At 38.3% G+C, this 24,309-nt stretch overlaps 1 protein-coding gene across 1 annotated transcript; it reads right to left on the bottom strand.

Moving 5' to 3' along the window:
• Nucleotides 1-9,904: 9,904 nt before the first annotated feature.
• On the bottom strand, nt 9,905-23,794 carry LOC146650997 (OX-2 membrane glycoprotein). Its single transcript, XM_085384443.1, has 7 exons — nt 23,612-23,794; nt 22,971-23,042; nt 22,552-22,875; nt 21,042-21,371; nt 17,537-17,821; nt 15,587-15,688; nt 9,905-11,484 (listed from the first exon to the last, which is right to left on the bottom strand). The coding sequence occupies exons 2-7, from the start codon at nt 23,032-23,034 to the stop codon at nt 11,477-11,479; spliced, it is 1,113 nt and encodes a 370-aa protein (XP_085240569.1). The 5' UTR covers nt 23,035-23,042; nt 23,612-23,794; the 3' UTR covers nt 9,905-11,476.
• Nucleotides 23,795-24,309: the final 515 nt, after the last annotated feature.

Genomic DNA, 24,309 nt, shown 5'->3' with positions numbered 1-24,309 from the left:
AGCTCTTCTATTAATGATAAGTTATTTAATATAAACTAATTGTAAAAATGGAAGGATGGATGGAAGAACAACTTAAACAAATGAGATATTTGTTTGCTGAGACTGAAAAGTAAAGACTGAGAGCACAAGACTGGAATGTAGAACATAAGAGACATAGATATAATAATTGGGTACACTGAAACATGACACCGTGTCATGATAGTAAAAGTATTGCAATATATTTTAAAAAGCGAAAGCTCTTAAGTAATTTGATTCTTAAGTTTAATCTTTGTATTCCTTCCAAGGAGTGCACAAAATGAGCACTGCCATAGAATGAGTGCTTTCCCATTCCATTTTGGTTCCTATCTTGTTTTGATCTTTATTTTTTATTTTATTCTACTGTTTTTTCATGTGTGTTGCTGAATCCTGAACTTAAACATAGCATGTAGAATTGATACAAATTTGATGTGTGATACTGATATTAAATCACAAAATGATATTTTAACCACATAAATTAAGATTTAATCTTCAACATACAAAAGTTGACAATTTTAGTATGAAAATGACAATTTGTGTAATTCCAAAAAAGTTGGGATGCTTAGTAAAATGTAAATGAAAACACAATGCAAGAAATCTGCATATATTATAAAATCATATTTTATTCGCAGTAGAACAAAGAAAACATGTAAAATGCTTGAAATTAATAATATAATTTATAAATGGTATTAGCTTATTTTCAATTTGATGCCCATAATATATGTTTTGCTATTAGTAGTTACAACAGTAGTGTAAGACAGGAATAACACTTTGATGCTTAAGCTTGTAAAACAAGCACCATAGTCAAGCTAAGAACTATGAGTAATGTCAAAAAATGCAATAGTTCCTACATACAGTGACTGTTTTAATCAACTCAATAATTTAATTATACAACAATCAGATATAAATAAGATAATGTTCAAAACAATTTAAAAAACAAAGAAAAACAGTTTTAAACTATTATCACCTCTAAATCTCTCTTCTTTACTTATTTTTAGGTTTACATGCATCATGTGAAGTTACGATTATGGTCCGAAGAAACAGCACTTGGAAGACTCCTCCACGACAAAGTCTGACAGTCAGCTGTCCGGTTATACACTGTGGAGAAACGCTGGAGGTCACCTGGTGTAAACTCTTTGACTCAGTCAACTGTGAACGGATTCATGAAACAAAAAATGTGAAGATAACACAGAATCCTGATAAGGATAAGCTGATCTCATATTTAAATTTCAAGGAGATTTCCATTCATGACGATGGTCAGTACAGATGTGGTTTACTAGGATATAATGGCAGCGTAATCAGCCATTCCATCATCATCTCAGTATCAGGTATGCTTTCAGATATATTTTATTCTTCATCAGCATTAAAATATAAAATAATAAAATATGAAGTGTTAATTCTGTCTACTATGTATCATTCCCTGAAGACATGTACCAGGGGATTGAAACCCCCGATAATAATGATAAAAATGCAGGTGAGAAGCTTTATTTGTCAGAAAATCACTGCCAACATTTTCGTGGATGCAGTTTAGCACGACTGATCTGGTGATTCTGCTTTTGTAGGAACAACACCGAGCCCTGATCACAATGAGGATAAGAACTGGAGGCCATACTTCTACATTTATTTTGGCATAGTGCTTCTGATTCTCATACTGACTGCCCTCATCTTCCAGAGTTTTTATGACTGGAAACGTAAGAGCATTATTTATTTTTTGGGGGGATAGTTGAAACTAAATTTATTGAATTTACCATCTAAAAATGGGTAATTTAATTATTGACTTTTTCTACAGGAGCACTGACCTCCCCAGCAGCCCAGCCCTGTTCAAACCAGATTTCAGCTTCAAATCCAGCACTTAAATATCAACAATGTGCACTATATGTTATCATCAAACATAGACACGCTACCAAACAGGGTGGAAAATATCACAACATGAGTAACCAAGTTAAAAACCCAGAGTCTTCTTTCACTGCTGAAAGACCAGAATCACCAACTTGTCAGCCCCATGAGCATCAGATTTCAGCTTCAAATCCAGCACTTAAATATCAACAATGTGCAGTATATGGTATCATCAACCACAGACATACTACTAAACAAGGTTTAGTAGAACAGCACACCATGGCACAATCAAGTTAAAAATCCAGAATATGCTGTCATCAGCATTCCCTCACTTTTTTTCATTTGAAATGGCTACTTGTGGATGAAATTGTGTAAAAGTGTAAATCAGTACAGTCATGTAAAGAAAAAAGTTTGACTATATAATTCTGTGAAAAACTAAGTAAATCTAAGTAGATCTTCACCAAGTTGGCTGATCTAAGATAAGATAAGATAACCTTTATTAGTCCCACGCGTGGGAAATTTGTTTTGTTACAGCAGTGGACAGTGCAAAGTTGCATAGAAAAATTAAAGAAAAACACTGGAATAAGATAACAATAAGATACAGTACACAATAGAATAGAATAAAATAAAATACTATATACAATTGAATAAAATAGAATAAAATAGAGTACAAATGCATACAATATGAGTATAATACAATGATGCCAGAGAGAGTATTGCACTTAGTGTTATTGCAATTTCAATCTAGAGCAACAAAACACCATATATTCACTCCAAGGTCTGACAGTGCAATGCTCAGAGGCTAGATTAGGTTATATAGGCCTGTTAAAGTTTGTGACAGAACAATTAAAAAAACATTAGACATTATGGCTTGTTTGGAAGAGTTACCAGGACAAAGACTCCAGGAGAAAAAACCAACAAACAAAGTGTTCTACCATAGTTTAGGTTTGCAAAGTTGCATCTGAAAAAAAACAACAACAAAACTTCTGCAATAATATATTTTAGACAGATGAGATCAAAGTTGAAATGTTCGCAAAAACCAAACAAAGTGTATCAGCACAAACAGCTCAAACCAACTTTCAGTCAAGGTGGTGGAAGGGGGATGCTTTTTGGTTTGTGATGCAGCTGGGGACCTTACAATCATTGAGTCGACCACAAATTCCTCAGTATACCAAAGTATTCTCGAGGTAAAATGTGAGGCCATCTGTCCAATAGCTAAAACTTGGCCAAAACTGGGGCATGCAACACTACAATGATCCCAAGCACAGGTACAATAGCAAATGTATGACAGAATGGCTGAAAGAGAAAAGAATCAGGGTGTTTCCACAACCTAGTCGAAGTACACACTTCAACCCAGATTTGATAAATGCTGAATCTCAAGACAGCTGTGCAAAAACAAAAGCTTCAAAACTCAAAGGACTGAAAAATTATTGCTACTATATATGGTTCCACAGTCTGATGAATTGATGGGTGTGTTTGAAAACTTTATCTTTCACATGACTGTATGAAGTGGCATAATGTGATGAGAAAGACTGCAAACGAGGTGAATGGAGGAAGCTTGTGGTTGTGTAGATGCACTGTGTGTCCTATTAAGCTATCATGAACAGACCAAAAGCAGCAGCAACTTTATTCTCTCACGCTCAGGTTTAATCCAGACAATGCTTTTATTTTATTTTGAATTTCTTTTTATTTTCTGATATGACTTTGTTCCCCCGTTCAAATCCATGTAATTGAGTTGGAATTAAAAAAAAATATATATATATATATATATTCAACTCTGATGGCCAAAACTTTGACAATGTCATAAAATTCATTAATGGAATAGATTTGTTCTGTACAGACTTACTGATATTTCTAATGCAGTCTTCTGATTTGTTACAGGATGCCAAACGTGAAAAAAACTTTTTTTAATGTAATCTAATAAGTGACTCATGTACAACTTTTGAAAGATGATTTTGTTTGAAATGTTAATGAATGTACTTACTGAATTACAGATTTTTATTTTTCTCTTGAGCTCGTTATTGTTCATATATTAAGGAGCTTAAACAGATATATAATGATCATGTCCACTCATGGCATGTTGCAAAATACAGTAACAACACCAGAGATGCTTGAAGATATGAACAAATATTTGTAAAAGCCCATGATTTCATCTCATACCTTTTTCTGTCCTACAAACAGGCCTCTGTTTTTTTGTCACCACTAGTGTCAGAAATACAACGCCTTGTCTGTTGACCACAGCAGTGGGGTTTAACTTAAATGTGCAGGAAATTAAAGATGGACAGATTTAAGGTTTCAATGAGATCATGTGGCAAGTGGTGCTCCACCTCAACCACATGTTTATATACTTAGTGTTGCAGTTTGGGTGATGACCTTACTGTTGGTGCCACTTTTCAAGTAAGGGTAGCAATGATTAGCTATTTAAAGGTACCAGAAACTACAAGCAAATGAGAATGGAAGAATTAGAGAACGCCAGCTTATGATACAAACAAATACCATTATTTGCCAGCGTAAACTCCATGTTTTATAACTGCTGGAGGTTGAAGTCCTTAACATCATGGACTTCTTTCCCTTGTATCTCAGATTTCTCTGAGTCATTGTATGTGTGGGTCTGAAGCTGAAGGCATTCACAAAGAAGCAAACAAAGCAAAACAAAGACATTATTTAACCCAATTTTCAGAACAGATACAAGTTTAATTTTTTTAATGGTGCCACATGAAACTTTAAGCAGTGAAAAACACATTTAAGTTCTGTAAACAATTGCAAACAATTGTGTGAAAGTGTCACCTACAGATTAGCCATAATTCAGAGTAGGAACACAGACTGACCAATATCCACCTGCTCTACCAAACAGATGCAGATGCTGCCACTAATCCATCAGCCGCTCTCCTGCTCCACCTTCCCTCACCTTTGAAGAAGAGTTTGAGATAGACAAAAGTATTGGGCCACACCTTTTAATTTTTGAATTCAGGTGTTTTTAGTTCCATTATAGGTCTACAAAATCAAGTACCAACAATGTAGCCTTTAAATAAACATTTATGAAAGAATGGGGCGCTCTAAAGAGCTCACTATAAGCGAAGTCTGTGAAATTTCTTCCCTCCTATTCTCCACAATCAGATATTCCACAGTATTAATGCAAAGTGAAAATGCTTAGAAGCCCCAGCAGTTCAGTCATGAAGTGATAGACCTACCTTTCTATACAGGCAGGAAGTCTGCCTGCATAGAAAGGCAGACAGGAAGTCTGCCTGTCTATACCCTCACTTGAAGTCAGCAGTGCCCCATCCCCAACATATATATTGTGGGCAGGGAAATGCTATCCTCGACTGAGTCTCATGAAAGCTGAACAGAATCCCCTTGAAGCTTCAGCCACAGCCAAAACTGCAATCTGTTTGGCCTGTTGGCCAGTGGTATATCACAAAAACATGATTAATTCCCTTTTCTAAAATACAGGGTGGGCCATTTATATGGATACACTGTAATAAAATGGGAATGGTTGGTGATATTAAAGTCCTGTTTGTGGCACATTAGTATATGCGAGGGGGCAAACTCCTCAAGATGGGTGGTGACCATGGTGGCCATTTAGAAGTCAGTCATCTTGGATACAACTTTTGTTTTTTCAATAGGAAGAGGGCCATGTGACACATCAAACTTATTGATAACTCCCAACTCTTGAGCCACGATCGCCCCAATGAAAACAATACGTTTAAAAATGGCATTTTTCTCAGTATTATACATGTTGTTGTACCTGGAAAACTTACAATGAGATGTAAAGGCTACTAAAAAACCGTACATCTGTTATGAAAGATTGTAAAATATCAGGGCACAGCACATAGTAAAGGAATCTACTGTTAGAAAATGCCTAATGTGAGGATGTGATTATGGTCTGGAGAGGCAAGTCATTGAAAACCACCCAGGCACTATTGAGAATCACTAGATGCCATCTGGTCTAAAATCTTCGACTCAAACAACTGTGAACAGATTAGTAAAACAGAAAATGTGGGTGTGCATTGTGGGTTATTTCAGGCACAAAACAAGGATTCTTAAATATCAAAGAACTCCAAAGCAAAAATTGCCTCTATTGTCACCTGATGCAACCATATTTGGAGGAGAGAGCTCTCAGCCAACATTGGCACTGGATACCAGCTTGGCAATGGCAATCTGTAATTCACTCTGATCATAAATGAGTTGCCAAGTTTTACTAGCAAAAACAAAGAGTATCTTCCCAAGATCACAAAGACACACACAAAAAATTAAATTAAATATTTTAAAATAATTAAGTGGAAAAGAAAACCCCCGGAACGTGCTTTTGTCTCAGAGGTAGAAGAAGCCAGAGAACAAAATCCCATTTGTTGTGTCTGGTTGTATTTATGCTGTAAATCTGGGTATTTTAACACAGGAGCCTGTAGCAGCCATTAAAGAAAGGGAAGCATTTTGCACTTCCATACTGGCTTTATTTTTAGTTGGGTAACAAATATCGTTTAGTATAGAAAAAAGAATTGGAAGGAACTGCATAATCACCAAAGCCACAAGCTTTCCTGCCCTGTGGTAACCAGCCTTCTGCTCCAAACTGAAAAAGAAAGAAACAAACAAAAAAAAAATATCAAGACTGCTGTGAATGACTTCATCAACCATCAAGACTGCAGTAAACCTCCTGGAAAACAGCAGGTTCATTAACCAAGTTAAAAACCCAGCATATGCTGTCAAAATAACATTTCCTAAATGTTTTTAATTTAAAACGCACAAGTTAAATGAAAAAAAGTGCACTGGCGTGTGGCTGTGTTGTGCTGTTGAGCAGATGATAAGCGATCAACCATGCTGCAGAAGAGGTGAACAGAGGAAGCTTGTGGTTGTGTAGGTGTGCTTTCGGACATCTGAAGTTATTCTGAGTAGACCAGAAGCAGCAACTCTCATGCTCAGATTCGTTCCAATGTTGCTTTTTATTATGTTTTAATATTACTTTCTTTATATTCTTCATTTGCAGTGAGCAATACGGAAAACAAACTAAAAACAATGATTTCGCAGAAAATCCAGTGCGTAAATAGATTTGTTCTGCACAGACTCAGTGAAAATGTGTTGTTCAGTCATTGGGTTGATTTGTCAAGGCTAGCAATCATGTGAAAAAGAGAAATCAGCTTTTCACTGTAATCACTGGCTCATCTGTGACTTTGGAACCATTATGTTGTTTGCAACATTAATCAATGCAGTGATTTTATTGCACGTTTTTGCATTCCTCTTACTTGAGCTTATCATTTGACTTACTTACCTGTCCATTCATTACTTGTTGTGAAACAGAACTACCAGACAGACATGGTGTGAGTGTGAAGAGAGATATGAGCAAGCACCTTTACCAGGTCATCTCACATCTGTCCCACACACAGGGCTCATTCTTTTTGTCACTGCCACCGTCAGAAACGGGGCACTTTGTCTGCCAACCGCATCAGTGCGGTTTAGTTTAAGTGTGCAGGAAGTCAAAGATAGAAAGATTTCTGACAATGACACCTCGTGGTAAGAGTTGCTCCACCTCAATATTACATTGTTTACGTAATACAGCAGTTTGGGCATTTGCCTTATAAATTGTGAAATAAAAGTTAGCTATTTAGAGCCTCAAAGAGTTCAAAAATTAGAGGAAACCAACTTAAGATTTAAAGAATGTCAATTATATGTAATAGTAGACTCTCTTGTCTCCTCTTGTCACAGGTTTGGCTTTTCTTAAGACATTAACCGGGAGTAATTCCACATAAGAGGGGTTTTGCCACTTGGGATCATTTTATGAGGGTGTGTGAGGTTGAAGCATTTTACTAAAAAAGGAAAATTCTTAAATAAACCCAAAAAACTATATATCAATTTTTACAGAAATATTAAAAAAAAAAAAGCCTGCAATAAAATAGTTTCTTTTTTTCTTTCACAGAGGCCTTGCCTTCATATTTTTATTTTCTTAAGCCTGGTTAGAAGTGTGATATATGAAGCTGTTTTCTTCTATAATTAAAACGTAGGCTATTAACGTGCTAATAAACAAGTCTGCTAAAATTGGTGACATGTGCAGAGACTTCTTCAAAACAAAAACCTACATTTTGGAACACTGATCAAAGTGTGTAACGACACTGTCATTGCTGTCACATTTTACATGGAAAAACAGGTTCTGACCAACAAATCAAGAAGAAAATCCCAATTTGTAGAGCAAGTTTCTCTAAGGTCACCACTTTTCAGTTGAAGGACTGGAAACAGGAAACTGCTTCCCCACCCTTTAAAGCGAATTCACTGCTGTTGCAAAGTGATAACTGTGAAACCTTAAATTACTGATCACTCATGATCTTGCTCAACACACACACATGTCACACGAGAAAAACTCCCAAATTTATGGATTATTATGTTCCTTCTGTTGTAAATCCTGATGCTCTAATCCACCGTTCACTAAAAAATCTCTATTGAAAAATGTGCCCCATTTTTCTTCCATTATTCTCAGTGGAATAACTTGGGGGAGGACCCAGAGAAGTTGAAATATAGCCTACATGTTCTATGCAACTCTTAATCAATATGTGAGATGAGTCAGGAAACTACTTTCTGTCTGTGAATGGAATTTTTCTCTTCTCACCATCGGTGTCTGGCTGTCACAGCCCACACAGGCGCTCTGTGCATGCTCTTTCTCTCTCTCCGTGTATCTCTCTCTCTCTCTCACACACACACACATTGGTAATTGTATTTTCCCTCGGTTAGACAAAGCCCTGATTCACGAAGCCCCTGCAAAATGACAGCGCACACGGAGGCAGTGCGAAGGCAGCGCTTGCAACAGGCCAGATTAGAAGGTGCCTCTGAGGTCACAAAGCGAGTTTGTGGACGCTTCTGCATCAAAGCAGCTTTTAAAAAAACCTCCCACAATGTGTGCAGAAACGCAGAGTGTGTGTCATCTTCCTCCAAAGTGATGAGAGTAACATCTGTGACGTCCGAGCATAACATTTTCTAATACATAATGAATATTAGTGAAGTGAAGAAACACAAGAAGCTTTTACATTATGTTTAAACTTGGAAACTGATCTGGAAAAATGACAAGTGAGACGGGGATTTTCAATTTAAAAAAAAAAAAAAAGTATTCTTGAGAGGAATATCACGGCCTTCCCGAGAGGGGGGAGGATACAATAAGTATTTGTTTAATTTTTTTTCAGCAGTATGTGCAGATTTATAATCCTAACCCACTCCATCACCCCACCGTACCACTTCACTACAGCACAACGCGCGTATCACATACTTTACACATACAAACATGCACCTAGACTGCTTAGATTTCACATAAACGAATGACCTGAGAAACACCTTATAAACATTCACATGCAGATTCAAACACATTCTCTCCCACCAAATGCAAATAGACAACTACAGGTTTAGAAACTGTGCGATTTTAATCATTGTCTGGCAGAAGTCTGCAGCTGTGCAACAAACCTTTTGACAGGGTAAAAAAAATGCTAAGAATTGCTAAGGCATGTGGTTTTGCTAAAAATACAGATGTCTCCAAGGGGATTATACGGGAGCAGGGATCAATTAGGAGTGCAAAACTATTACATTTGAATGATTTCACTCTGGTGTTAAGCATTTTTATTCATTATAGCAAAAGAAATAACATAATCTTTTAGCTTGGTTCTATTTTGATATCTGCTTAATTAAAGCACTGTTTTAGTTACACTTCTCACATAAATCCAGATGCAGTCGGATCTGAATTTATGCTGTCTTTATACAGGTGCTGGGTTAAATACACAAACGTATATCTAATAGAAAGCATAAATAGTAAATGTTATCTTTCAGTTGACATGGCTAGCAGACTCCCTGAGTAAAAGTGTGCACAATATGTGTGTGATTATTTGCTTGGCAATGTCCACCACAACTTGGCTTGGGATTAAAAAAAAAAGCATCTGGCCACCAGGTTTGGCACAGCTGAAAGGAATGTGATGCTTTTCTAAAAATAGTCGGAAATGCACAAAGTTGAGATAAAAGGCTGAAAGGATGACAGTGAGAGTCTGAATGCATTTTTAAACACTTTTATTATTCTGTTTGTTGCATTTATTACATTAACTTTACATATGTAAATAGTCATTCGTGCATCCTTTGATTTTTTTTTCCTGTTGGACGCTACCTTGCATTCCTATTAAAAAAATCTGAACCCACTTTCAGAATTATGATGTGTTTCTGATCACTGTGTATGCTCAAACTCCACATACAGGTAAGTACTACTTAAATGCTTTTGTAGCTTTTGAATGAAGTGCTGATCTTAAACTCTAATAACTTTCATGCTGCTCATCTGTTTACAAAGAAAATAACTGAGAGATGCAAGTCATATGCTTTGAAATGAAATATTATTTCAACAGAGAAATAACATTTTAAAAGCACCGCTTTGCACATACAAACACAGTAATACCCAGAAGCGCCATTGTAATTCATTGCTGATCATATAAGCACGCAGGTACCACTTTGATCCAGAGCAAAAATATTTAGAGGAGTGGAGTCTCTCTTTGGGTGTTTAACGTGAAGTTCTCAAGCAATTTTTCAAACCACTAACCATGACTGTAGGATGGAGGCATCGAACAAGACACGCATTCCTTTCTGGGGCACCAAAAAAGGTTTTACTGTTGCTCCCTCAGGCAATTGATTCAAGCCATCTGACCGTGGAATTCAACCTCTAACGAACACACATGGACACACACACACATGCACACACACATCAAACACAAACAGACTTTGAAACGTGTAGAAAAGTTTGTAATAGATATTACATAAACAAGGAATCAGTATGCAGCCCTTTTAGTTCATCTAATACTACCGATGGCCCCACCCAACTATCACAATACACTGAAGCGACAGGGTCTTCAGCTGAGGTACCAGAGGAAGAATAAGTATCAGCTCATAGTGACAGTTAGCTGGTTATTTAAGGGATGGCATTTTCTTTCCTACTGTCCAAAAATCACCCAAAATGTTAGTACATCTCTGCAGTGCAGGCGTGGCTGAGCAGCGAAATCTTGGAATATTTAATATAATTTCACTGTTTTAAAATAAAATTATATATATACGTTTTTCAAAACATAAAGCGTTTACTGCCTTTAATTTCAGCATGGATACATACAAATACACATTTGGTTTCTGCTAATGCTGAATATGAAAAATATAAAATAGCAGTGCACTCTTTCTTTAAAGACCAGGTAAAAGACTCAGAGTCTAAAAGAGGAAAGTGTTTTGAGGACAGGCGATGTGCTATCAAACAAGTACTTTAATTTGCCGCACAGAGACGCTGCTGTTGGTTCAGGAATGCATGGGCATCGATTCATTCAATTACAGAGTCACACAGAGAACGACAGCGAGATCTGCTTAAGAGTTTCTCACTGACACCATGTGAGGACAGTCAGGCAGATTATATCAGAAGCAGCAGAGCAGAGTTAAGTGTTGTCCATTTGGTGCTCATAAATAGGATTGTACTGAACATCCTACAGAGGTGTGTCAGAATATCTTCCCTTTGTACCGAGATGATGATGATGATGATGATGATGATGATGATGAAGAAGACGAAGATAATGCAGGGAAATAATTCTGCAAGGCTGGCTCCCAGCATTTCTTCTTGTCAGCCTCTGGTCTCATTTGTTTACGATCAATCAGCTGAAAACAAAAGTACGAGGAGAGAGTAAAGAATATCTAAAAATGCATTATAAAGTATAAAAATAAAGGTTTTTCTAATATTTAACATTTACATTTCAGAAAAAAGTCTGAAACAGTTTAACTGTGGAAAGGTACTACATGCTAAAAAACACAGAGGCACGAAGTCAAAAGACAAAACGTGATTGATCATGCAGGTTTTAAAAAACATAAAATGACTATCACACTGATTTTTTACAGTATATGTAATAATATCTGGATTACAAATTATTAAATTAAATAATATAGTTTTATTGCAATCAGAGTTTTTAAAATCAAGTTCCAGGAAAATTCGTTACCATAAATCATTCCTGTCATAATAAGATGAGGTAAGTGGGAAAACTGCAGAACCTAGTCTCTGTCCAACTCTTCACTTTGTTCAGTGTATGAACTGGTTCCATCAGATCTTTCTTTGTAAAAGTCTTGTCTGTAAAGTTTTCTTTGACTTCTTTGGCTTTGGCTGATTTCCTTATTCAGTCAGAACTGCTATACTCGGACTTCCTTCTTGCACAGACGGAAAACAGCTCTTAAATTTGTCAGTAAAGTGCAGATGGAGTGCAGGTACAGGACAATGAAGCAGGAATATCATACCATCGATGTTCAGTCCTAACTGTAAATATTAACTAAACTTGGAGGATGTTATGAAACCCATTTCCAGATGGAATCAATATAGAAACTTATAAAAAGTGAAATAATACAAAAAACTGAGAGAACCAGAGACTTTTAGAAGTTTCTAGTCTTGAAATTAAAAAAGTCTTTCACTCTCAGTCTTTATAGTGCATGTCATTCATTTTTGTCTACACTCTCATACTCTTTTGTTGGTTTTGTGCTTTGTGCTGCTCCTTTCACTCTTTTTGCCTCTCCACTGATCGACTGAGGCAGATACCTTCTTCTCTCTGAGCCTGGTCCTGCCAGAAGGCACTTCCAGCTACAGGGGAGTTTTTCCTCTCCACCATCACAAAGTGAATCTGCAGTTACCCCTAGGCCATGCGGTTAATGATAATATTAAATACAACTGGAATCTCAAATACTGAGTGCAGCAGCTTCAGCACCCATTTTCCCATTCATATATTCAATATTGTAAATGTAGCATTTATGTCACAAGTTGACTAAAGACAAGTGAGATACTGTTTAGAAGCAAAAGCTAGTTTCAGAGTTTACAGATTAAAAACTAACTGACAAGACAGATCAGGTAATTTTATAGATATGAATAAAACCAGTTTACAACAACATATAATATAAATTCCTGCTCCTCCAGGCTTCTAAATATTAATGTAAGTTGGTGATAACTGAGAGCCTATCGATGGGGATGTTATTATAATTAAAATGCACATGTTTACAACGCATTACAACCTATGGGTGCATAATAAGATTTGCAAAATGTGCAAGAGAATATCGTAAAAAGTCACTTTGACTTGTGAATGTGTGCAGTAATGTGGAGCTGTGTGCGTAGTAATTTTGCAAATGTGTACACATATCTCCAAATCTGTATTCAGACTGAAAGAGATGATTTTTTTTTTATTTTCAAAACATTTACTAATATAATTATACACACAGAAACTCAATACATATTTGCAGATTATAACACACTGACAAATCTTATTGGAATCTCACAATTAAGGTAATTACACAACTCTGGGCACAAATTTGGAACTAAATCAGTAAATATACTTGACAGTGTATGCCACAATATGGACGTGAGTGGATACTGGGAGTCATTTCACAATATCTGACCTGTGGGAAATGACTTTCTGACCATTATTTCAATATTATAACACTATTATTGAAGAACACCACATCTGGCAACTGCTTCTTCATTGTTTTTGAAGCACCCAGGCAGTTTGCCTAAACCCACAATAAGAGAAGGAGCCCCAAATATTAGATTTCCTTGACCTTCAAATGATCTCTTGGCTTTAAGAGAATTACGATGGAGTGAGTGGAGAAAGTGTAATAACTTTAAAACAATTCAAGCCAAGAGACTGTCAGTATCAAGAGCACAGTATATTAGTGCACAAGCAGTTCTTTAACATTGAAATAAAAAAATACTGTTTTACTTCCAATATTAATTTAGTTTGTTCACTGTTTGAGTCACATGTTTACAAAGGGCGGGAACCATGTGTAGCTCTGCATGTTTTATTTGGCAGACACGGAGCCCAGTTCTGACAAAGGCATTTACAGTGGGGCAAAAAAGTATTTAGTCAGCCACCGATTGTGCAAGTTCCCCCACTTAAAATGATGACAGAGGTCAGTAATTTGCACCAGAGGTACACTTCAACTGTGAGAGACAGAATGTGAAAAAAAAATCCGTGAATTCACATGGTAGGATTTGTAAAGAATTTATTCGTAAATCAGGGTGGAAAATAAGTATTTGGTCACCTCAAACAAGGAAAATCTCTGGCTCTCACAGACCTGTAACGTCTTCTGTAAGAAGCTTTTCTGTCCCCCACTCGTTACCTGTATGAATGGCACCTGTTTGAACCCATCATCTGTATAAAAGACACCTGTCCACAGCCTCAAACGGTCAGACTCCAAACTCCGCCATGGCCAAGACCAAAGAGCTTTCGAAGGACACCAGGAAAAGTATTGTAGACCTGCACCAGACTGGGAAGAGTGAATCTACAATAGGCAAGCAGCTTGGTGTGAAAAAATCAACTGTGGGAGCAATCATCAGAAAATGGAAGACATACAAGACCACTGATAATCTCCCTCGATCTGGGGCTCCACGCAAGATCTCATCCCGTGGGGTCAAAATGATCATGAGAACGGTGAGCAAAGATCCCAGAACCACACGGGGGGACCTGGTGAATGACGTGCAGAGAGCTGGGACCAAAGTAACAAAGGTCACCATCAGTAACACACTACAACAGCAGGGAATCAAATCCCGCAGTGCCAGACGTGTTCTGCTGCTGAAGCCAGTGCATGTCCAGGCCCGTCTGAAGTTTGCCAGAGAGCACATGGATGATACAGCAGAGGATTGGGAGAATGTCATGTGGTCAGATGAAACCAAAGTAGAACTTTTTGGTATAAACTCAACTCGTCGTGTTTGGAGGAAGAAGAATACTGAGTTGCATCCCAAGAACACCACACCTACTGTGAAGCATGGGGGTGGAAACATCATGCTATGGGGCTGTTTTTCTGCCAAGGGGACAGGACGACTGATCCGTGTTAAGGACAGAATGAATGGGGCCATGTATCGTGAGATTTTGAGCCAAAACCTCCTTCCATCAGTGAGAACTTTGAAGATGAAACGAGGCTGGGTCTTCCAACATGACAATGATCCAAAACACACCGCCCGGGCAACAAAGGAGTGGCTCCGTAAGAAGCATTTGAAAGTCCTGGAGTGGCCTAGCCAGTCTCCAGACCTCAACCCCATAGAAAATCTGTGGCGGGAGTTGAAAGTCCGTGTTGCTCGGCGACAGCCCCAAAACATCACTGCTCTGGAGAAGATCTGCATGGAGGAATGGGCCAAAATACCAGCTACTGTGTGTGCAAACCTGGTAAAGACCTATAGTAAACGTTTGACCTCTGTTATTGCCAACAAAGGTTATGTTACAAAGTATTGAGTTGTATTTTTGTTATTGACCAAATACTTATTTTCCACCCTGATTTACCAATAAATTCTTTACAAATCCTACCATGTGGATTCATGGATTTTTTTTTCACATTCTGTCTCTCACAGTTGAAGTGTACCTCTGGTGCAAATTACTGACCTCTGTCATCATTTTAAGTGGGGGAACTTGCACAATCGGTGGCTGACTAAATACTTTTTTGCCCCACTGTATGTCTCCTCCCAGAATCAGAAATCAGGGCAAATGTTTTAACAAAAAGTATTTTGAAGCTTTCATTTCTTAATGATACTGCATGTTTTGTAGCATTTATGAACATAAAGCAATCTAGTTAACTTGAGGTGACCAGCTCACACCACTAGTTACATAAAACCTGTGGACAGGTGGCTAAAACGACAGGAGTGTGGACATCAACACGAGATTTTTCATATGTATTCCTGATACAACCCTCAAATAATGACAGTGAGACATTTTTGGAGTTATACAGTGGGCATACTCACCTTCTTTACGCAAAAAACACTTCCAAAGGCAGAAGCAGAGAGACAGAACTAACAGAGCTGCTACTGTAGTGACTGAGATCAGGATGGTGAGCGCCGTCCCGACTGGAAGGGAAAAATACAGAAATCTGATCAGCTGTTTTAATATCTCTATAAATAGATAAACATATAATTCTTCAATTTAATTTTGCTGTTAGTATTTCTGTGACTGTTTGTACCGAAGGGCTGTGCTAAACTGAAAAGTGCCTCTCTGCAGCTATAGACCTGCCCTGATTAAATCTCAGATTTAATTTAGTTACTGTCTGATTCCACTCTTGACCCATTAAACCAAGATAAACCACAGGTCATCAGAAAATGAAATACCTGACAATAGCACACAGTTTACATATGCCAAAGCTTCCAGACCATTAAAAAACACAACAGAGATTTTTTAACCATACTGGTGAAGAATGGGAAAACACTAATTCACTCAGCAACTTTGCTGATTCACTTAAACTGGTGATCACTCCCACTCTCATCCTTATCAGTTAACATGAGGTGCTGAGTAAACTAAGAGGCTCCCTTGACAGCCTGTTAGCTTAGCATAAACACTTGAATAAGGGAGAGTTGCATTGCTGGCATCAACAAATCATCTATGAGCATCTGTAACTTTCTATTTAAGATGCTCTGTCTTCAGTCTGCATGAAAACAGACATGTAGGTAGAGCAAATTATCATTTTATAGGTTGCTTGTGCAATATTGTCTTTAAAAAAAGGCAAAAATCATACCTTAATCCAGCACTTGAAACAGATGGCATGCATTGTGGAGTTTTTGGGGGGTTTGGGGGCTTATACAGCCATTGTTCTACAGTACCCCTGCTCATCATATCTGAGCTTTCACTTCCAAATTTCTTCCTTTGATTGAGACTTTTAAATAGAGAGACAGTAAGGCCATTATGATAATTCTGAACATTTAGTGAATCCTAGATAGGAAGTAAGTTACTGTTTAATGTTATGTATATTTAAATATTTATAGTATCATAATTCAGGCTTCTCTGGAGAAAAATCTATCTCATACTTTACCTCCTTATTTTATGCTTTTCCCTAAATTTAAACCCCCCAACACAGCAGAAGAGATTCAGTAGTCACTGCAAATTTGCACATGGTCAGAACAGGGTGAACAATCCAACCACAGTCCTGGAGGGCTAACAGCACTCCACAATGAGCTATATTTGAATGCATTTTTAATTTTTATGGGCACCTCATATTCATGGCTCTGCTTTAATGAGTTGCAAGGCATCGTGCAGAGACTCCTGTGGTTACTGGAAGCCATGAGAAGGAGACGGTGCTGGCGAGTGGATCAGGAAGCAGGCCAGCTGTGTTATCAATCGTGGTCAAGCGAGAAAGGGCAGTGGTCTGTATGACTATCTACTAACAAGTTCCACCGCATCAGCCAAGGACACTGCCTCTGTGCTCAGCAGAGCATAATATTAATGCACAGGGTCCATGGGTTGAAAATTGAAACACTGCTCAGAAGATCCATGAGGAAGCTTAAAAAAACAATTTTGATTTGACCCTTGAGGTTTCATCTTTTAATGCAGTATCGAATTCTTGGATTTTGTGCTAAAGTATGGTATCCAGCTGACTGTAGTTTCATTTTCATGAAGGTAAGAGTGGTATTGAAATGTTCATTTCACCATGTTATGAAGTGAAGATTGCCTTTATGCAAAAAATTGAAAAGGCTAACAGACCTACATAAGATGAGGATGGGTCTGCAAGTATGGGAACTAGTGCAATGCAGTTTATGGGTGTCTTTTAGAGAACATTTAAAAACTATTTCTACTATCTTTTTCATCCTGGGTTGTAGTATTGCCTGCAGAAAGACATTTTAAGTTTGTAACATAACGTAGCTCAGGGCAAAAAAAGCTCAGCCGCTGAGATCTTCAAAGAAGAAGGATTAGTAACACTAACTTACTCTTAGTGTTCATTGATACAGCAATTGGTGACTCAAGCCCTTTGTGGTGCACCAAGCATTTGACCGACACGTCTTTAAGCAACCCAGACTGGACAGTCAGCGTACTGATCACTAGAGTGGTCCCATCATCTTGCGGTAGCTGCTTTGTCACAGGTGGGTGCATGGTGCGGTTGTCTCTCTCCACATTCCACACAATCTCTGCCGGCGGCCTTGAAACAGAGGTGCAGTTTGCCTCGATCACCCCTGGAGAAGTGGTTTTGTAGCTCACCTGAGGTTTTGGCAGCACTGCGAATAATAAATTTACACAAATCCAAGTTTATTGCAATAAACCTTTCTGTTGCTTCAATAAAAATAAAAGCAGTCAGTGAAATATGAAAAGCATGCTGTGGTAAATCAATCATGTGTCAGATTACTTTAATCTATAAATTGGTCCATTGTTTTAGTTTCCATCATCTAAGTGTGCTAATTTAAATTTCTAAAATCATATCTAATAAAACCCTTAAAGCCTTTCGGTTCGTTCAGCTAAGATATGCGAATTCCTGCACTCCTTAGATCCATAAGTAAATATCTGGCTGTTTTCAATTCTCTGTTCTCTGGGCTGAGAAAGGAATGTGATACACTGGAACTCAGAACATTTCTGTTGGCAAGAAAACATTTAGCCACAAATATCTGGCATTCAGAGTTTCAGCAATTTCTGCAAATTCTACGTGATAAACTTCACCCATCAACAGCCTTAGAGGGTGGTTCAAATCTGAGATCAATCTGACAACAATCCAAACCATAATAATGCCTTCGTGTTGCATAGCTTGGAATGACTGTGGCTTTTATTTAAAATGTAATGCTCGTGTGTCCTAAACAGCAAATGTATTACGAGGAAGTACATTTTTGTCCCCGTTCATTACTATGTAGTTACCTATTACAATGGCACAAATATATATACGTAAAAACAATCAAAGTATTGTAATTGCTTTTTCCCTCATGGTGGCGATTACTTTTGAGATTTGTAGTAAGTTAAGACATTTATATATTACCTAATGTATACTGTGCCAAGCCTGGTGTTACAACTTAAATAAACCACAAACTGTGACATATAAAAGCTGAAAATGTATAATTTCATGCAGAAATTTAATGCAGCCGTGAAGATGTGAACTCAGTGACCGCTTCACTTGTAGTATGAAAAATCTTCTTTAGAGCTTTTAAATCACGTTACACATTTCTCCATTCCATGTTTTTCACACTCTAGTTTAACTAACCCTGCTGGTCTGCTTTCAGGAGGATAACGCACAAAGATTAAATCATTTTTTTAACATGGCAGTGAGTTCGCTGTACTAAAAAGGCCTCCACAGTCACCAGATTTCAATCCAAAAAAGCAGCACTGAGATTTGGTGGAACAGGAGATTCACATCATGGATGTTCAAATGACGAATCTGCAGCAACTGTGTGATACCGCCATGTCAATATGGACCTTAATCTTAGAGAAATGATTACAGCACCTTGTTAAATATATACCAGGAAGAATTACCATGAAGTCAGATCTAAAGGCAAAGGGAGTCTGGCCTAGTACCATGTTTTTTATTAATGTAATTAAGAATACTTGTAATAGCAAAGATAATGTAAATGTGTCTGCATGGGCTATAATTGCTGTTGAACAGTATTTCTGAAAGTGGGAGAAAAGAAGGCCATATTATGTCACACCCAAAGTGGAATGAAGTTAGAAGCCTGTTGGCAACAATAAGCATTAAGAATAAAACATTAATGCTAATCATGCTTCAGCACCCAGAGCGCCTACTGTCCTGTACAGTTCAGTTTCAGACAAAAGCACGTGTGTTTCTTGAGATAATTGTGAGAGCAAGGGAATGGGAGAAAAGTGGAAAAGCAAATGAGCATAAAGAGAGAGAGAGAAACAAAGCACAGAGGGAATCACTGTCTGCCGCAAACACTGACAGAGTCATGCATCAGGACCTCGTTCCCTGCCTCCATCGTTCTTCCGAATGGTCCATTCTTTGCACGGACACACTCCTGTTCTGTTCTGAGTTTGTGTGTTAACAACAGTCTACTCTTGTGATATCATAAAATTGTGCATAGGGCAAAATCTGGGAGAAAAGATGCACATTCCTATCTGAATCCCAGGGGGTACCTGTCTATCCTGCCAAAAATGTCCAAGTTAAATCGTCTCCTAGTTGCACTAAAGCCTGCCTGCTTTATTTTTCTCTCGGCTTTTAGCTCCAACTATTTTCTTCATTCCATGCGAAAGTGACACTATTTTACAAAAACACAGCCTCAAAAAACTGAAGACTTTTGAAGTATCAGCCGCACTAACAACAAATAAAATCATAGCTCTGTGGGAGGTAGGGAACCTTGATTAGGTCCGCTAGCCCAGAGCAAACTATGTCAATTTGATGTACTGCTTTGGAAATTTGGCGTGAAATTCTGGGCGTAATTTGGTTCAGCGTGCCTCGATTAAGACTCCTAATGACTTTATTGGTCGCCTGACATTTCAACTAGTGCCACCAACAAGCCAAATCTTCCACTTGTCCAGGGCTTAATTTAATCTCAGAACAGCTCAATCACTTCCAGTTAAATTCTAGGGCCAAAGGGTAGGTTTAAGCATTTTACAAAGCAAATATGAGACTGTAATAGTCTGAATTAACTAAATCAAGTGAGTATCTTACCAATCACAGTTAAATGATACTTTAGCGGAGCTGTGATGTACAGTGCCGTGCCTGGAGAGAACCAAACACAGCAAAACAGCACAGACGCCTAATGTAACTGCAGAGCACGGTGGTGCAGGGGTGATGATTTGGGCTGAGCACCTTGTAGTCATTAAGTTGACCACAAACTACTCTGTATGCCAAAGTAATCTTCAATCAAATGTGAGACCATCTGTCTAAAAACTAACGCTTGGTAAGGCTGGACAATGATGTGAGAATCTGATAAATTCATATTATTGCTCGTAAAGATGGCGCTACGAGTTCTTATCAATTAGTTTTGCACAGAATCATGTGAAAATTTTCTTTTTTGCATGACAAAACAATAATGCAAATTCACCAGCAGTGTTTATTACCTTTGTGCAGAAACAGGCTAGATGTTTCTGTTTACATTTTATCTGGTGAGCTAGCTACAAAATTAGCATTTAACTAATTTTGTAAGATAACTTTGCAAATATTACACAGACTTGCTTATTTTTTGCATATTGTTAAAAAATTATGTTTTCAACAGTACAGAGACTGTTCTTTTACTCCCTCTGATTTGTGCTAACTAGGCACTTGGTGTGAGCAGATTACACAATTAATGACTATAGGAATTAGCAATTTTATTTTATTTTCAAAACTTTATTTTAAGAAACTTTTAAACTGTGCTTCATTTCTGATTTATGGTAAGTTTATTGTACATAAGATGTCTCAGGGTTTGTACAAATACTGAGTTCTTGTGTGGATTATCCTTTTACAATACTGAACCACAACAGCATCACCAGTAATAGCCCACTGTGAAAACAGGTGTTTACCGTAGGTGGAGAGACAAACTGTGGAGGTCTTCGGCCCATCAGAACGTGTTTCATAGATGCAAGTGTAACAGCCTTCGTCCTGGATGGCAACAGGCTGGATGGTAAGCTGACTGTCAGACAGGGAGGAAGTGAGCCAGACTCTCCCCTGGTAGGGTGGCTCGATCATGGGGTCGCTCCGTTTTGCAAAGGAGGCTACATCCGTGGATTCTCCTTGAGCAGAAATGTGCCTCCACATTATCTGTTGAACTTTTTCTGGCAAACCATAGGAGCATAAAAGGGAAACCTTTTTGCCGCTAACTGCTGTTTTGTTACCATCAACGGTGACTTGAGCTGGAGATTTAAAAAGAGAAAAAAACACTAGTCAGTGAAAGAATGATGGATGAGAAGATAAGATAAAGAAAAGAAAAAGGCAGATAAAGGGTGCAAACAGGACAATGTTAATATTCAGAAATATGAGACGCCCAAACAGAAACCAGTCACTGGAATCCACACCAGCTGTTTTTGGTTAGAGCCCTCTTCCCACTGCTCCACGGCTCTTTATTAACATGACTGGCTGAGTTTCAACATACTCATCAACTCTTGTTCAGAGGTGAGCAGTGGTTAGGGACATCAGTATTCACATATTTTCAGTGTTAACGGTCGGGTGCAAAGGGCAGGCATCCAAAATCAGTTAAGAAATGGTGCACCACTGAGGACAGAAATGATGGAAACTCCATTCAGCTGACTGGCTTTTATGATTCTCGTGTGGCGTCTCAATTTCAATCTTTGTTATTTCTCAAATATACCAGCAGCTATTGTAGCACATCTCACATTTTCTCATTCAAAAACAGACGACACTGATGATACTAATGGTGTATCAACCAGTTGACAGGCCATTTTACTTCCGCTTCAGAACAATTGAGCTCTTCAGTTTGACCCTGTGAATGACATCTGCCTCCTTCCTTGTGTCAAGGGGATCATTACTCAAACTGGCTTCTAGAGCAGGTCTTCCCAACTAGTTCGCAGCCATTCTTACTATGCCATAGAAGATTTTCACTGTGGTTTAAATACAAGAGACCTGCATGTTTAGTGTGCTTTTGTTTGAAAAAAAAAAAAGACATTTTGAACTTTCACCCATGCAAAGCCTGTAGGTCAGCTTGCATTACAATTCATTCATTTTTTGTTCAGTTATGGCTGTGCAGACTGATACTCACTTTACATTCAGTGCAATAACAGCATCATATAAACTTTTATTTTTAGCCATTTTATGGAGCAGAAGACATTACGTTGATTACAGGAATCTGAGAAGAATGCACTGAAGTCCACCAGAGGTCTCTGAACTGAGCCAGAAACACTGCTGTAAAGGATCAGTACCTTAATCCATACAGGCAAGCTACTCATTCTGTCCTGTAACAGATTGGTACAGCTTCAGAAATGTGTACAAGCACACAGGATTTACCTAAACTATAACATACTGCTGTTGCACCAAGATCATTAATGTTAATCTGTTATCATTAATGGGCTTACTCACAAGTCACTGTGAGACACGTCGATCCCTGCTTTGAACCAGTAGGGTGCAGGTCAAATATGCAAGTGTAGCAGCCTTCATCACGGAAGCCCACCCTGCGAATGATGATAGACGAGGTGTCCTTCGCAGACGACGGGGCGAGTTCCACATGCTGCTGTCCGCTCACACTCTCCCTGTTGCCAGGCTGGTAGGTCAGCAGGGTCTTGTTCTGGACATCTAGCCAACGCACCTGTCTCAGGGATTCACCTCGCTCCTTTGAAAGACTGCAGGTCAGAGTGAAAGGCTTCTCCACCGGTGCTTCCAGATGCTGGGTTGCTGTTACTCTAGCTGGAACAACCACCAGAGAAAATCATAAGCTGATGTACAGAACATCCTCACTTTAGCTTTTTCCTTATGCTATAAGCGTGGTTTGGCACACTCACCTTGTAGGCGTCCTGCCATAAGCAAGAGTGAACACAGCTGCAGACAGGAGGCCTGGATCATCATCTTCTTCACTGCTCATTCAACAGAGAGAAAACGAGAGTTACTGAGATTTAACAAATGATTATAGTCTGCTCCTGTGTGAATATACCCTCTCTTATAATTAAAAAAAAAAGAAGATGATCCAGTGATGCAGAATGAAGGCTGAAAAGGCAAACTCACTTTATCTTACTCAGAAAGCCAGTTAAACTGCTGTATTCAACAATGTACATTTTTTTTTACAGAGATTTTACTCCATAAAGCATTTAGCATTTAGTGCAGTTCAAAATATTTCTATACATCTATAAATTAAGTGCGCAAAGACTTTCAGATGATACCCTGAGTAAGTCGCAAAGTTATCACAGTAGAGATGATTAAACCGATTCAGGGTTGGATTTAAGCCTAACGGCTCAAACTCCAAATTAAATACAACTGTAGATAATTGCACGTCAAAGAAATTAGTGATTATAAGTGTTGTACTACTTTGCTGAAATCAGATCACCTGTTGTTAACCAAGTGAATGAAACAAAATTCCTTTAAAAGATTAATAAATCAAAAGCCCTATCATATACAAATTATAGACCCATGAGACTAAATCACTCACCTTTGTATGCCAAAAAGCCAAGCAGTTTAAAATCTTCTACCTCTGCAACATCTCGCTCATCCTTATGATTTGTCAGTCTCGGGAAACTTCACTCTAGAAAAGGATAGAGACCGTTTTTACTCATCCAACTCTTTTCCACTGTGCGCACATCAAACTCCGCCGTGAACACCAGCCGGCCAACAACGGACTGCGGTGAGGCGCCCACAACAGGCTGAACCACATAGCTCATGTTTTGCGCTCACAACGCCCTCTGGAGGGACTTTGTGTGCATTTCTGGTTTCACAAAGCCTGCAATCAACCATGGACTGCAGGACGCAGCTGACAAGTGTTTCATTTTGATGTCAAGTACACATTATAATAAATTAGAAGTTTGAGTAAAACATATTAATTTAAGGCTTTCATTGGAACTTTGGGTAAAACCTCATAGGATGACATCAGAAAACATAACAATTTTTCAAACTACTCCAAGGCTGAGACGAGTGAATGTAATACAAATACTAAATACATAAATCTTATTCATTAAACTGCTTCCTTTAGGGGCCTCCAGTGTCCTCCATCTCACCCTATCCCGAAGATCCTCCTGTGTCGCATCCCTCTGCATGTCCTCCTTCAAAACTTCTATTGACTTCGCTGAGATCTTCTTCTTCGTCTCCTGCCTGTCAACTCCATCTACAGTTAGCATACTTTTCCCAGTATTT

The sequence above is a fragment of the Rhamphochromis longiceps genome, linkage group LG16 (assembly GCF_057381845.1).
Source record: "Rhamphochromis longiceps isolate RC_006_pf linkage group LG16, R_longiceps_female_GT1.1, whole genome shotgun sequence".
In the NCBI taxonomy this organism is placed as follows: Eukaryota; Metazoa; Chordata; class Actinopteri; order Cichliformes; family Cichlidae; genus Rhamphochromis; species Rhamphochromis longiceps.
This window is presented reverse-complemented; position numbering and strand designations above follow the sequence as displayed.

What these genes read in the sequence shown, in the direction of transcription:
- LOC146650997 (XM_085384443.1), bottom strand. Translation starts at nt 23,034, where the DNA reads ATGATGATCCAGGCCTCCTGTCTGCAGCTGTGTTCACTCTTGCTTATG. An exon ending in TATGGCAGGACGCCTACAAG is followed by an intron (nt 22,876 to 22,970) that starts GTGAGTGTGCCA and finishes TGGTTGTTCCAG; the next exon opens with CTAGAGTAACAGCAACCCAG. An exon ending in GACGTGTCTCACAGTGACTT is followed by an intron (nt 21,372 to 22,551) that starts GTGAGTAAGCCC and finishes TTAAATCTCCAG; the next exon opens with CTCAAGTCACCGTTGATGGT.